At 34.1% G+C, this 15,582-nt stretch overlaps 1 protein-coding gene across 14 annotated transcripts in view; it reads right to left on the bottom strand.

Annotated features, from left to right (window-relative positions):
- Positions 1-15,582, bottom strand: part of TCERG1 (transcription elongation regulator 1) — a 51,743-nt gene that overhangs the window by 20,649 nt on the left and 15,512 nt on the right. For 8 of the 14 annotated variants that reach the window (XR_009737618.1, XM_061423872.1, XM_061423873.1 and 5 more), the window contains 7 exons: positions 12,356-12,418; positions 10,987-11,187; positions 10,164-10,276; positions 9,141-9,229; positions 2,007-2,167; positions 863-919; positions 652-718 (listed from right to left, as the gene is read on the bottom strand). Coding sequence is in view for 13 of the 14 variants with exons in the window: in XM_061423872.1 (XP_061279856.1) it covers positions 652-718; positions 863-919; positions 2,007-2,167; positions 9,141-9,229; positions 10,164-10,276; positions 10,987-11,187; positions 12,356-12,418 (751 nt within the window). In the remaining variant the exon portion in view is untranslated. The remainder of the gene's footprint in view (positions 1-651; positions 719-862; positions 920-2,006; positions 2,168-9,140; positions 9,230-10,163; positions 10,277-10,986; positions 11,188-12,355; positions 12,419-15,582) is intronic. The other 6 variants (XM_061423874.1, XM_061423876.1, XM_061423879.1 and 3 more) reach the window with 1 other exon arrangement.

Below are 15,582 nucleotides of genomic sequence, written 5' to 3'. Positions count from 1 at the left end.
TGATAAACCAATCCATAATAATGTCCTCAAACTTTCCTTCTTGCTGCTAAATAATGGTCCCATGCCTCCCCCACTCATATACAAACACCTTCTACCCCACCCATTCACCCCCCATAATTAGTAACATTCATATTTTACTGCACACTGGTCAAACTAAGGCTTCCGTTTATACCACTCTCTCTCTCTCAGAGCACTTTCTAATAATAATAGCCTCAAGGGTTCCCTCTTCAACAAGTAATGACCACGGATACAAGGACTAAGTGCAGTGACAAGTATATAAAAAGAGAGGGAAGTCTGGGTCTACATTTATCAGGTTTTGGGAACGGTATCTGTTGGGGTCTACATTAGGAAGGAAACTTTTTTTTATAAAATTCAGGTGTAATGAATTTCTAAAAACAATTTATCATAATAATGTCATTTGGCTTCATAATACATATTTAAATAACCAAAACTCTCCCACATCTAGAAACAGAAGGGACACCATTTCTACAACCTAAAGCAAGGCTTAGTCATAGGCCTAAAGAGAGCAATCGTAACTTCTGCTTCCTAACACACACACATTACCTGTCCTAATCATGAACTGACTGTAGCCTAATCATCTTTTAAGGGTAAAAATCTACCTAAATTACATAAACTATAAGTATTACTTACTTCCGTTTTTTGGCTTTAACAGGTTCATCTTCATTCATTTCTTCCATTAATTCTTGTTCTTCTTTAACTATAAGAAAATTTAATTTAACTGTCAGAATAAAAATAAGCAAGCAACAATTTAAATATTTAGGTATGAATCCTTCTGCTAACCACTACTGGAACACTTGTGTCAGCAGTATTTTTTTAAAGCTGCAACTTATAGCTCACTCACTTGCACTCATAGAGAACTGCCACTTTTGGATGGACAGCATTGTCGGGGTTGGGTGCCCTGGCAAAAAAAATTTCAAAAATTATGAATAGTTTATATGCACATATTACACAATCTTTTCTTTAATAAAATTACTCCTTAACTATATATCTATAACACTTCTTTATAAAACATTAAACAAATCATGATAATTCTACAACTCCTCTATTAATCTTCCCTTTACATTAAACTTGACTCATTCTGAAATTTTTATTAACATAAAATTTATCAAATAAATGAATATTGTATTCATTTATCAAATAAGTGAATATTTATCAAATAAATGAATAAAACCCTTATACCTTTTGCACCAGGTAGACCAAGTTCCAATAATTTGGAAATCACTAGCAAGCAGAAAATGTACCATGTGTATACATATAATCTATGAAGATTTCTCAATTATTATAAATGATATATTAGGATTTGTTTCAACTAAAGTATTAAATGAGTCATTTATCATGCTTCTATACTATATAAAGGGTTTTTAAAAAAACACAATCAATACCATGTCAAATTTTCAAAAAAATTATATACAAATATTTATATTTATTATATATCTTATATATTGAAAGGCTGTCTGAGGGTAAGGTGAATTAAAAGATTATCTCTTAATAAGGTGCAGGCGTCTCTCTAGTCCCAGGAAAAAGGTTTACCTCCCTAAATTTCATCAAGTTTAAAGTACTGCAGTTTTAGTTAGCCAAATTTTAATAAACAGTATTTTAAAAATACTCTGCACAGCTTAATTATTTCAAAATATGTAACACTAATCACAAAAGGTGCTGAAAGGCTCACTGAGGAGCATTTTAGTACTATTAATAAGAATGAAGCAAGCATCAGCAGCACCAACGTATCTTGGATTAACTGACAACCTTGAAAATAACAAGGTGTTTTTAAAATACATACAATAAATATTTTACAAACCATAATTTTATCCAAATTCTCTATTTTTTAATTATATGAACTCAATCTAGAAGAGCAGTCTACATTCCATTTCTCAAATACTCCTTTCCTTATATTTCTTGAAAATAAGACTTCTAAACTGCCTATTTTCCATAAAAATGTTAAAAGAATATTAAAATTAGAGGATAAATCCTAATTTAAGACTTACTTAGTTTCTTCACTTCTTCCATTCCTTTTTTATGAGGGGGCTCTTGAATAATTTTGTCAACATCTGCCCTTCCAATCAGATCATCGGGTCGGTCCCACATAGAAAGACGGGTGGTAGGATTATAAAAGAAGACCCTCTCATCACCAGTCCAAACAACACACCTAGGAATAGATTCAAACATTTTCTTATGTTATGCAACATATTTTATAGTTAGGTCTTTTAATGCCATCCAATCAAAAGGGGAGGTGGTGGTGGTGGGCAAGGACACGTTCATATTATCATTTCTTACAGAGAACCAAATATGATTTTCAGAACAGAAGAGGTGACTGGCTATGGGTTAAGTAAAACAGCAACTCAACATATTAACAGAAAACTAGGAAAAGCAAAACATTGATGATCAGAATTCAGAGTGCTCAGGAACATACATGTCTGGCACACTCAATGTTGACCTATCACAAAAGATGAGCCTAACAGCAGATAATAATACTATTAAGCAGCTCTAAAGCTCAAGAACACACCACAGCATCTGACCTATTACATAATACTTACTATTTCTTACCAAACCAGACAGACTACAAACTCAAATGCAATTATTTATGAAGCTTTTAATAACTGACTGTATCAAGTATTTAAAAATAAAAGCACCTATTGTGCTATGGCACTGTAGCCCAGCACAACCCACTGTTCCTATTAATTACAACTAGAAACTCAGCAACAATATAGAAAAAAACAAGTACATAAGAACTCTCTAAGGTTTAAAAAAAAAAAAAAACACACAGATATGGAGTCAAAATTTAGAGAAGCAAGGGTATAAATTTCCCCACCCTCAAACCTCTGCTGAGGCCTCTGGTTGCACAGTAATAGTAGCACAGGCAGCTAAAACTAAGAGAAATCAGGTCTTTATGACCAGATAATCAAAGTTAATCAACAGCTGCCAAGCTCAAGGTGACCTAGATGTTAAAATTAATCAGACAAAGCCTCTATTATTGAAATAATCAAACACTTTACAGCAGCAATTATAATTACACTTAATGAGATAAAGAAAAACAAAACAAAGATAAGCCAAAACTTGAAATGAAAGAAGACAGAGGTTCTCAGCAGAGAAACTGTTTAAAAAAAAAAAAAAAGAATGGTGTTTCAGGAACCTATGGGACTATATCAAAATGCCCAACAGACATGTCACTGGGATCCCAGAAGAGAATATTGGGGCAGAAAAAATTTAAAGACAAAATGGCCCAAAGATATCTCCAATTTTCGTAGAAGACATAAATACTAAGGAAGTTCAGTGAACCCCAAACAGAACAGACTTCAAGAAAATCATTTTTAGACACAACATAAACAGATGGAAATCGAATATAAAGAAAAATCCTCGAGAGCAGCTAACAAAAAGTATGGCAGAAAACAAACAGGGAAATAAGTCCAGGGACTGTGGATTTCCTACCAGAAACCACAGAGGCAAAAATACATTAAAACAACATCATTAAAGTCCGGGAAAAAAAAGAAATCCAACCTAGAATCCCATACAGAGCAAAAACATCCTTCAGGAACAAAGGAAAAGAAGATAGTCTCAATGAAGGGAAACTAAGAGATTTCATTTCTATCAGAATTACCCTGTAAGAAAGTTTTTCGGGCTGAAAGGAAATGATACCTAAAAAACTACCAAACAAAAAAGCACCGGGACCTTTAGTAACGAAGGGAAAAAAACAGAAATGGAAAATATCAAAGGTTTTTTTCCTCTTAAGTTCTTCAAAATATGTATGAAAAATCATGAACAATGCATGTTGGGGTTTTCAATGTATGTAATAGTAATACATATGACAACTGTAACATAAAGGTCAGTAGGTACAAGGTTAAAAAAGAACCTATATGAAAATAAGGCTCCCACATTTTATGTGAAGTGCTACAATAATAACTCTAAGTAGGCTATGATGGTTAAGTGGGTATATTATAATACAAGAAAAACTAAAAATTAATGCAAAGAGATATCACCCGAAAGCCAAGAGATAAATTATTAAATGGAATGCTAGAAAATGTTCAAATAATTCAAACAAAGGGAGTAAAGGGCAAATGGAGGAACAAAAATAGAGAAGACAGAAAACAAATAATAGATTTAAATCCAACCAAAAGTTACACTCATGTTAACAGCCTAAACACTCCCATTTAAAAAGCAAGAATTGACAAAGTGAGTAAAAACACAAGACACTACTATAAGCTGTTTTAAGAGACAAACTAAACATAAAATTATAGAAAGTTTGAAAGTAAATGGTGGAAAAAGCACAAGACAAAGGGTATTATGAGAGAGAAATAGGGTCTTTTCATAATGATTAAAAAAAAAAAGACAATCAAGAACATGTAACAACTATAAAACATATATAATAAGCCAGTTTACAGAGCTTAAAAGTAGATGAAATAGGCAATTCCACTATTACAATAGATTAACAGAACTCTCTCAACAACTGCCAGACCAACCAAACCCTAAAACTAACAGTACCAAGAAAGACCACCTGGTGAACAATTTAAAAAAAGTCTTAATGAACTTGAAAGTATCAAAACCAAAGGAAGCGCATTCTCTGACCACAGGACAATTAAATCAGTACAAGTGAAATACACAGAAAAAACTCAAATTAAGGAACTGAAACAAAAGACTTCTAAATAATGAGTGAGTCAAAGACAAAAATCAAAAGTAAATTTTATAATAAAAATTGAATGGCAATGAAAATACAACACATCAAAATTTGTAGGCTGGTGCTAAAGCAGGGCTTAAAAGGAAACTATGTTAAGCTTTAAATGATAAGAAAAGAACACTAATAACTTAAGAGTAATTTCATAATTACTAGAAAAAGAAGCTAGAAAAAGTATAAAGTAAACCCAAAGTAATCAGAAAAAAGGAAATAAGAGTGGGCAAGAGTGGAGGGGCCCAACCACCCTAAAACTTGTGGTCTTAATGAAAGACCAGAAAACAGGCAAACTTTTGGCTTGACTGGTCCTGAATAGAGAACAAATCACCACTATGTGGAAAGAAAAAGGGGTATCACCACAGAGCATAGACATTTAAAGAATATTAAGAGAATAATAATAACAGAAACATTCAAAGGATACTAAGAAAATAATTAGAACAAATTCAACTTACACAAAATAAGCAAATTTCCTGAAAAATACAACTTAACCAAAGACAACAGAAGAAACAACAGCAAAAAAAATGGTCCTATAGCTATTAAAGAAGTTTAAATTGTTACGAAAACTCTTCCCCCCAAAAAAACTCTGACCACGGATGATTTGTTAATTCTATAAAACCTTAATGAAAAAATATTATCTTACAAACTTTTTCAGTAAATAGAGGAATAGAAATCACCAGTCACCATCCAACTCATTTCCTGAAACCAGCAAAACCCTAATACCAAAATCCAACAAAAACATTACAAAAGAAACTTATGGATTCAGAGGCCACAAGCAGAGATGCAAAAATACTCAGTAAAATATTAGCAAATCAAATCCAACAATACATTAAAGAGATTAATCTACCATGATTAAGGTTTATTACAGAAATGCAAAGTTAAACAATCAAAATTCAGAGTAATTCTCCATATTAAAAGAATGTAAGAGAAAAACATTTCAAAAGATGCAGATTTATGATAAAAACATTATCAAATTTTTTAAAAACCATATAAGCTACTATTATATCTGATGTAAAAGACTGAATTTCTCCCCCTACATGGAGAATAAGGCAGGGACATTCATTTTTTCTACTTAACATTGCACTGATACAACAGTCCTAGCAACAAGAATAATTACACTGGAATTTTTTTCTTGGTATTTCAGAGCATAGGTTTGACTTTATTTTACTTTTTTTTTTTTTTAAGAATAAAGAGGGATCAAAAATTAGAAATTTTCTAGGTTCAGTAAACTTTAGTTTCTGATTCTAAGAAAGTTTTTAATGTTTTGACAAAACAAAAATCTTTTAAGGTCATGGAGACTTGTAACTTTTCCAATTGGTTACTAAGACTACATCACAAAGATTTAGCATGCCGTAAAGGCAGAGGAACCAGAGATCAAATTGCCAACATCTGCTGGATCAGAGAAAAAGCAAGAGAACTGCAGAAAAACATCTACTTCTGCTTCATTGGCTACGCTAAAGCCTCTGACTGTGAATCACAACAAACTGTGGGATAGGAATACCAGACCACCTTACCTGCCTCCTGAGAAACCTGTGTGCAGGTCAAGAAGCAACAGTTAGAACCGGACATGGAATAACGGACGGGTTCCAAACTGGGAAAGGAGAACGTCCAGGCTGAACACAGTCACCCTGCTTTTTTAATTTATATGCAGAGAACATCACGAGAAATATTGGACTAGATGAAGCACAAGCTGGAATTAAAGACTGCTGGGAGAAACAGTAATAACCTCAGATATGCAGATGACACCACCCTTATGGCAGAAAGCGATGAGGAACTAAAGAGCCTCTTGATCAAAGTGCAAGAGGAGAGTGAAAAAGTTGGCTTAAAACTCAACATTCAAAAAATGAAGATCATGGCATCCGGTCCCATTACTTCATGGCAAATAGATGGGGAAACAATGGAATCAGTGAGAGACTTTATTTTTGGGGGCCCCAAAATCCCTGTAGATGGTGACAGCAGCCATGAAATTAAGACGCTTGTTCCTTGGAAGAAAAGCTATGACAAACATTGACAGCCTATTAAAAAGCAGAGACATTACTTTGCCAACAAAGGTCCATCTAGTCAAAGCTACGGTTTTTCCAGTAGTCATGTATGAACGTGAGAGCAGGACCATAAAGAAAGCTGAGCGCTGAAGAACTGCTGCTTTTGAACTATGGTGTTGGAGAAGATTCTTGAGAGTACCCTGGACTGCAAGGAGATCCAACCAATCTAAACCCAATCTAAAGGAAATCAACCCTGAATTTCACTGGAAGAACTGATGCTGAAGCTGAAGCTCCAATACTTTGGCCACCTAATAAGAGCCAACTCACTGGAAAAGACCCTGATGCTGGGAAAGACTGAAGGCAGGAGGAGAAGGGACGACAGAGGACGAGATGGTTGGATGGCATCACCGACTCAATGCACACACATTTGAGCAAGACCCATAAGTGGTGAAGGACAGGAAAGCCTGGCTTGCTGCAGGCCATGGGGTCGCAAAGAGTCGGACATGACTGAGCAACTGAACAACGAAGTCTAAGTGAGGCTGCCTTTATTTGCCATTCACAATTTGTTTGTAACCTGTGTTGGATTTTAACTTATGAAAAATTTATCTTTGAATTTACAGTATTTGAAATTTCATATTCACCTAGACTGGCATGGTGACTTTATTTTTATTTACACATTTATATCAATTAATGATTGATTAATTGATATAATTGATTAATCAATTAATGATTAATTGCTGATGCATTTCTTTAGTTTATTTCCATAGGTTTTTACTCAATATTATGAAAAAATTTAAATATACAGAATATTTAAAGAATGTCTCTAGAACAGTGAACATAATATACTGACCATCTAGATTTAGACTTAATATTTTATCATATATTCTTTATCATGCATCTATCCTTCCTCTATCTGCCAGTCTTATTTTTTCATCTATTAAATGATGCAGATTATCAGTACACTTCACCCTACTCACTTTATCATGCATATTATTAGCACAAGGCAGTTTTGTGACACAAGAATTCTTTGTCCATGTGTTGACTGCTTAGTTGTTTCTGACTCTCTGTGACCCCATGAATTGTAGCCCTCCAGGCTCCTCTGTCCATGGGGATTCTCCAGGCAAATAATACTGGAGTGGGGTGCCATGCCCTCCTCCAAGGGATGGAACCCAGGTCTCCTGCACTGAAGGTGGATTCTTTACCATCTGAGCCACCAGGGAAGCCCTGGTGACTCAAGAATTCTTTATCCATAGTCTATTAATTCTGAAATGTCCTGACAGCTTCTCACTCCACACTTACGACTCATACCACTGGAGCTGTATTAGCACACCTCGGTAGGAAAATAACCAGAAAAAATCTTAAACCGTCTTCAGTAATCATACCGTTGCTGACACTACTGGTCTTGTCTGTGGGAAAAGCAAATGAGCAAATATGCCAAAAGGCCAGGTTTTTCATACTCCACATTACTGGCATTTGGGCCAAATAATTAATTCTTACAGGGAGCTGCCCTGTATATGGTAGGGTGTTTAGGAGCAACCCAGGCCTATACCTACCACATGCCTTCCAGTTACGACAACCAAAAATGCCTGCACACTTTGCCCAATATCCACTTCAGGGAGGAGGGGGCTGAGGGGAGGAGGCCAAAATTACTTCTGGTTGAAAACCACTGATCTAGGCAAATCAGCAATGACCACTAAAATCACACACAAAAAAGGGACAACTAGATGCATCCTGAGGGAAAGGTCATCATCAGTTAGTTGGCCAAAAAGATCAAGCATAAATTTCATCATATCTCTATAACTGCCCGCTAAATTTACAGGAAATTCAGAATGGAGGATTCTATTTAAAAGTACCACTAGGATACAGTAATAAAACCCAGACTGTGGGATTCTATAGAACAAATAATAAAACCAAGGAGAAAAAAGGAAACCAAGTTGAAGGGGAATTTACACATTACAAGACTCAAGAAACAAGCCAACTCATTGCCATGAGTAGACCGAGTACAGATTAAATAGAATAGGGAAAGAAAGTCCTGATGTGGGGAGAGGAAGAAGAGAGAGAACCAAACAAAAAAAGGAAAGAAAAAACAGACTACTCAAAGTTAAGATAAAAAGATGTAATTTTACAAAGTTCTCTAAACATAATCATTTATGAGGATATATATAAAAGCGATTTTAAAACACTTCATAAATAAATAAACACTTCATAAATAAAAAAGGAGATTCAGGATCTTACAGTGGTTCAAATCTATAATTATAATCAGTAAATATTAATAGGGAGTTCTGTGAGAAGAGCAAGATACTGCCGCAGTTGAGTTTTAGGTTTGAGAATCCAAAATAAAACAACCAAAAAACATTCAGTATTTGACACATACTTTTTTTAAAGTACTTTCTCTACCTATTGTGTAATAATGTAATAATCAAACATGGCAATAAATAAATAAATAAAACAACTTACTAATTAAGTAACCTACATACCACGGAGTACCAGGAATAGGGGTAGTAGCTACTGGCTTTGCCTTCTGGGCAGCTTTTTCTTCCTCAGTCATCTCTTCTTCTTTGGGCTCCTATGGGAAATTGTATTACTCCCATTAAATTCATATCACAAAATTATACTTGAATATCCCACAAGCACAAGACTGCAAATACCTTAAAGTAAAACTAACATAATGTCTGTTGCTACTATACAGAGGGGAGACTCTGAATCAGAATTTCTAAATCTTTGCCCCTTAGGCAGAGCTGAATTCCATGACAGTAGAACCCACTGGCGTCCCAGATGGCACAGTGATAAAGAATTTCCTGCCAATGCAGGAGATACAAGTTTAATCCCTGGGTCTGGAAGATCCCCAGGAGTAGGAAAACGGCAACCCACTCCAATATTCTTGCCTGGAAAATTCCATGGACAGAGGAGCCTGGTGGGCTACTGTCCATGGGGTTGCAAAGAGTTAGACATGACTGAGAAGGCACTCACATAGAAATATAGACCCCATCAGAAGATGTTTCTAACTTAGAGAGTCACTAACTATCTGTTTAGGAGTAGAAATAAAGAAAGGGGTGTAGAATATTAGAGGAGATTTCTTCATTTAAGGTTGTTTCTTTTTCTGCTAAATTCCTTACTCAGCAGAATGTCCAAAAGCAGAGCTCTTTTAGTGTTGTTCAGAGATTATTCTATGCAAGAGAGGACAGGTAAAATACAATGAACAATCCCCAAATATGAAGTTGTACTTAAAATTATAACATGTAGCAATTTGTAAGTCAGGAGGAGACATCAGCTCTGGTCCAGGGGCCTTTCTTTCTAGAGGGGCTTTGGTTTCGTGTAAGAAATAATTTAATGAAATTTTCAAAGGGAAAATTGAATTACAAATTTCAAACAACCCTAAAATTTCAGGGATCAGATTTACAGCAATTATCTAAAACAACAGTAAACAGATTTTCAGTTACCAGTACACTGTACCCAACAATCAACACTGGCTCTCATGTCAGTAGGAAATGGCCCTTTACCTCCTTTATCTCCTTTATTGGCTCTTCTTTAGGATCCTCTTCCTCCGTCTCCATTGGCAGAGGTTCTTCAGAAGGTTCTTTAATTGGCTCTTTAATCTTCTCCTCTAGTTTCTCTATTAAAAAATGGAGATAACATCACATAGTGGTTCTGATCTAACTTCTGATGAACACTGACACTAAGCAGTTAGGATATTCCATTTCTAGCTGTTAACCACAAAAATAAAATATTCTTCCTGTAATATCATTGACTTGAATCTAATGTCATGCTCAACTTCAAATACCTTGCTATACTAATTAGGAAACTGTCAGCAGAAAAGAACTACTGATTTCAGAAGGACATAAAGTCTTACATTCATATATCATTTTTGCTACAAATGAAAGGGATAACATACTAAAAAACAGAAACAGGGACTTGTGATTATAGAAAATAAGAGTCCTCTTCCTCCAAGGTTCCAACAGCCTAAAGTTTTTCTTCAGAACACACACAATACACACATTCCTTCCTGGTCACTACTATCAATTTCAGTAAGGGTGATAGTAATTCAACAGCTAATTAGGCAATTATGCAATTCCTGACAACAGTAAAAAATATATCTATTAGTGTGGACATATAAGTTAATTTCTCTAAATGGTAAAATGACAGACAAACCTGTAAGCAGAACAACTGTGGCTTTTTAAATAAATACATTATCAATTCAGTGGAAATAAATAATCCAACACTATATAAATAGAAAATCCCTCAAATGTTTTAAAAAGGAATTAATTCAGAATTTCAAATACCATTCTATGTATACTATGTCCCACTAAGTCATTACAACTATACCTTTTTCTTTTAGCTCTTGGGGTTTTTCCCAGGTTGATTCTAATGTTCTATTATTATAATAATATGTCTTCCCATCTGCTGTTTTATATTCAGTCCACTCAGAAACTGCTGTTGCTCCAGCTAAGGTAGCAGGTGAAGCTGCAATAGCAACCTGGGGATGTATCATAGGTACGATAGGAGGGGCCATTCCTGGCAATACACCTAAAAGAAGAATAATAGAAAATATTAGATCCAAGTACCAAATTGTGATACAAAGTAAAACTTTAAAATATGAGCTGAATCTATTAAACATCAATAAATGAATGAGCCAACTGAAACAAAAAAATCATATAAAATATTAATTACTTAAATCTGGCTTACTTCTAATGCCTAAATTCAATTAGATTCAGAAATTCAACCCAAGAAGTACCTTAAAGTCAGAAATTTGCGTCACACCTATAACGAAATCTTGATAAATCATAATAACATAAAACTATAAAAATGATAAATTCTCTAATTAATAGAAATATATTTTTATAAAGAATTTAAGTTCTAATGAAATCAAAGCAATAAGCACATTTACTAGGAATATTTCCTGAGGAAAAATTATTTTCTTATTCTAAGATACCTAAAAAGGATATGAATAAAACTCTATTTCAAAGTAAATGACTGAAAAAATAAATAAGTAAAAGTAAGTCCCTGACTTTGTTATCAAATCAATTTTAGCATACTAAGTGATTAAGTCACATAGTCCTGTAAACTCTGACAGTTTATTATTTTCCAAAAAGAGAGCAAAATTTCTTTTATGTTTAAAAGATAAGCCAAGATTTATATTTTTCACCAGACAGCTAAATAAGCTGGTGCTACATAATCAAAAATGTGAATTAAAATTGGAAAAAAAAAAAAAAGAACTTCATATCCTATACTAGAATTTAAGTTTCAGGTAGTTAACTTCAGTAACTTTAAAATGCAAATTTATACTATAAACACACAAATATTCACACACATAAACTCACTAGCATGCAAGCATAATCACATCACTTTACACATGGAAATGATTTTTTTATATTTAACTTAAAAACACACATCAAAAATAAAATTAAATGTTATGAATATGAGAATGAAGTTGTTTACACTTATTACAGAAATCAAGATATAAAGTGATCTGACCTTATTTGCTTTTGTGAACCAACAAAGCTAATACTACAGGCAACTGGGAAAATTAAGTGTTGGCCAAATATGACAACTGCATTTATACTGCTCATTAAAAAGAAAAATATAAAAAAAATCCACTCACTTGGGCAAAATAAATAAATAAAAGGATAAACAACAACATTCACTACCATGCCAACTTACAGACAAAACAAACTAAGATGGTTTTAAAAATTACCGGTCTTGGTGGTAGCGACTGTCTTTACATACGGGCAGCTGACTATTTGCATCATTGCTACACCTGTAAAATGGATAAGCAAGCATACGTTGGAAAGCTGCCATTGTATGTCGGCTACCACTGGGATTCAGGGAAATAATTTACCACTACAATTTAGAATGTTATTTCCAAATGAAAAAGACCAAGGATGGAGTAAACTTTCTTTCTGTTTGACATTTTATGGGAAGTGGTGCCAAATTCAATGATAACTAGTTCTAAGTTATAGCATCAATTACCTTTTTATCAAACCAGCTGGTAATTTTTGAAGGAGTCTCAAGAGTTTAAAGTCAACAAAGGAAGAGTCCCTTCATTACATATGCATAACAGGTTTCCATGTGGGACATTTTCCCACAGGATATCAAGTCCATGCTGCTTAAGAAACCAGTGAAAGGCAGACACAGCATGGCACTGACAAGATACCTTCTCTGTGCTGCTGCTAAGTGGGAACTACATGCAGAAGCAGAGGCATGGAGCACAACCATGCAAAAGGAGAACAGTAAGGTAGGACAAAGAGGGTGAGAGCAAGGAAGAAAACTAAGTAGGAGACAGACCCAAATATTCTACTGCAAATAATAAAAGGGCAAGGATGAAGAGGAGGGTAGCATTCAACTAAAGACAGAATATCCACGTGTAGTGCCTGCTCTGTGGAATGCCATGGGCTTGGGACACTGTGGAGGCAGGCTAACGAATTAAGAAAAATACAGCCCCACTGATGACTACATGGGTTGATTAATTTAGAAACCTCAATTTGTTTAAGCTGGCTAAAGGAATGGAAATTACGTACATTAGAAGAAGAATGAAGCCTCATCACGATGCATTACAATAATGATAAAAAGGGAATGAAAGGAAAAGCTGGAAACGTAAGATTTTTTAATTGAGGAAATTTGAAATTAGAGAGTGAATTTTTAAAAATTTTTTAAGGAAAAGGCAAAGGGTTTGGAAATTAAATTTTATTTTCTATTTGTTTTGGCTAAAAAAATACTAAACCTATTTTAGTACTGACAAAAATTAAAAAGAATAAACTATTTTCCCCACAAAGTACATGAAAAGAAATTCTTCATGATTCAGAGAAAAAAATTTAAGCTAAACTCCTGGGTTTATAAATAATGTGCCTATGTTCACTCACACACACACAAAAATACTGCCAATTTTTGCAAACTGCCTTAACTTCTTAATTACATTTTAAATAAAAACAAAGCTAAACCTTCTATTAACACTGAAACTAAAACAAATGCACTGGACCATAAAAGCATGCTGAGTAGCTATATGTACAGTTTTATTTTCCATGTTTAAAGAAAGCAATGGAAAAATTCATTTGGTTAAGGAAGTTACAACATGTATTAGGTTTAAATTAGTATAAATACTGCCATCTGCAGGACCACTGAGCCTAGTAAGCCAGCACTAGAAATTCAATTCTTAGAATATATGAACTTTATTCTCAAAGATTGTTCCTAAAGACATTCCCCAATACATAATTTCAACTATACAACTAAAACAGAAGAAAATCCTACCTACTGATATTTAGGCCTAACTGCCATTGTCTAATATCAACTGAGCCAACAGAGAACTCTTGTATTTGACTATCAATATTATAGGTCACGATAAAAGAACATGTCTGTTTCTTCTCATGTTAAAAAGACCAAATTGAGGTTTTCTGAGGGTGACTATATGCACACCATGAAGATTCACAAAATAACCAAAGGGCTAAATTTTTAGTCTTCTTTTTAAAAGGAGCATTGGTTCAATTTTCCTACAACTCCATCCATCCTCAAATTATGTTCTACCAGGAAATTAGAAAATTCCATTTAGTATTCTGGATAATCCTGATGTCACTGACTATAAGATTCTTAAAATTGCAAATAAGATTTTACAGTAGAAATCCTATAATCCTAATCCAATTCATTATCCCAAAGCCCACCTCTGAAGGTTTTATTTTACACCTAACTCTTCCACTCCTTTCCTTCATTTTGTTTGAGCATCCCCTCTTTAATCATCCTCAGAGCCATACATTGCTGTTTCAAACAGCATTTAAGGCTCCAAGATAAATTACATCCAAATCCCCCATTTACCTTACTACAAATATTCAACAAATATTACTTCAAAAATATTAATATTACTTTCTATAAAAAATTAGTTCCCTCTCCAAAGAATCTTTGGTATCATGCACAAAGTTTTATAGATTATCTAATTCAGGTTGTCTTCCAACTGACCTACAAAATGTCATTAATGGCTGCCATTTATTAAATGTTTTTTGCTGCCAAACTTCATAGGTGCTACCTCATCTGGTAACTCAAATGTTTACCAACTGTTCTAAAATTCAATGGTGGGTGAGGGCCAGAGAAGACCAAGATATTCAAAGACAGCTGTAACTGAAGGGATTTTATTGTGACAAAATTCCACTTCCTATAAAAATAATTTTGGCTACTCTTTGCTACTCACTGGTACTATTAAGAACCTCCACAGCAAAACAAAACTCTTTTAGCTAACAGCCTTTCCAATGTTTCATATGTTATTATGCTACCTCTCAATCTTCTCTCTACAGAATTAACAACCCCAGATCCTTAAGATGACTCAGAATTCAGGATCTGGTCTTAACACTGTCCTGGCCCTAAAGCAGACCAAGATTGCAAGAGGTTATGTCATGCTTTTATCCATTTATCACTTCATTTTCTACAAAGAGTACTCCAAAGAGGAAAGTATCTAGCTGTTTATCTTTAATTTTGAAAAAGGGTAATACCTAGTATTTGAGAAAATTTTTTTATTTTCTTCTTACTTTCAAATGATTTCAGTTTCTTAAATATCATATACTATGCATTATCTAACACTACAAGAACATGAAAAAGATTTTCTAAAAAACCCACTAATTCTTAAATTTTTGGCTTCTTGCTCAGGTATAATAGCTGAAAGTGTTCTTTTCAAATACAAGGAAATAGACAATTAGAGCAACAGTGATGATTCATGTGTACAACTCTTAACAGCTGTATCACAACCCTATTTTACATAAAAAATAATGCAATAAAGTAGCAGTCAGGTGGAAAGAACCTGAAATTAGGAGACAGGAGGCCTAGGTTCTATTCATCTTTGCTACAAACTAGCCTTGTAAACTTGACCTCTTTAGTTAAAGTGTCAGTCGCTCAGTCATGTCCAACTATGGACTATAGCCCACCAGGCTCCTTTGTCCATGGGAT

The sequence above is a fragment of the Bos javanicus genome, chromosome 7 (assembly GCF_032452875.1).
Source record: "Bos javanicus breed banteng chromosome 7, ARS-OSU_banteng_1.0, whole genome shotgun sequence".
NCBI lineage: Eukaryota > Metazoa > Chordata > Mammalia > Artiodactyla > Bovidae > Bos > Bos javanicus.
This window is presented reverse-complemented; position numbering and strand designations above follow the sequence as displayed.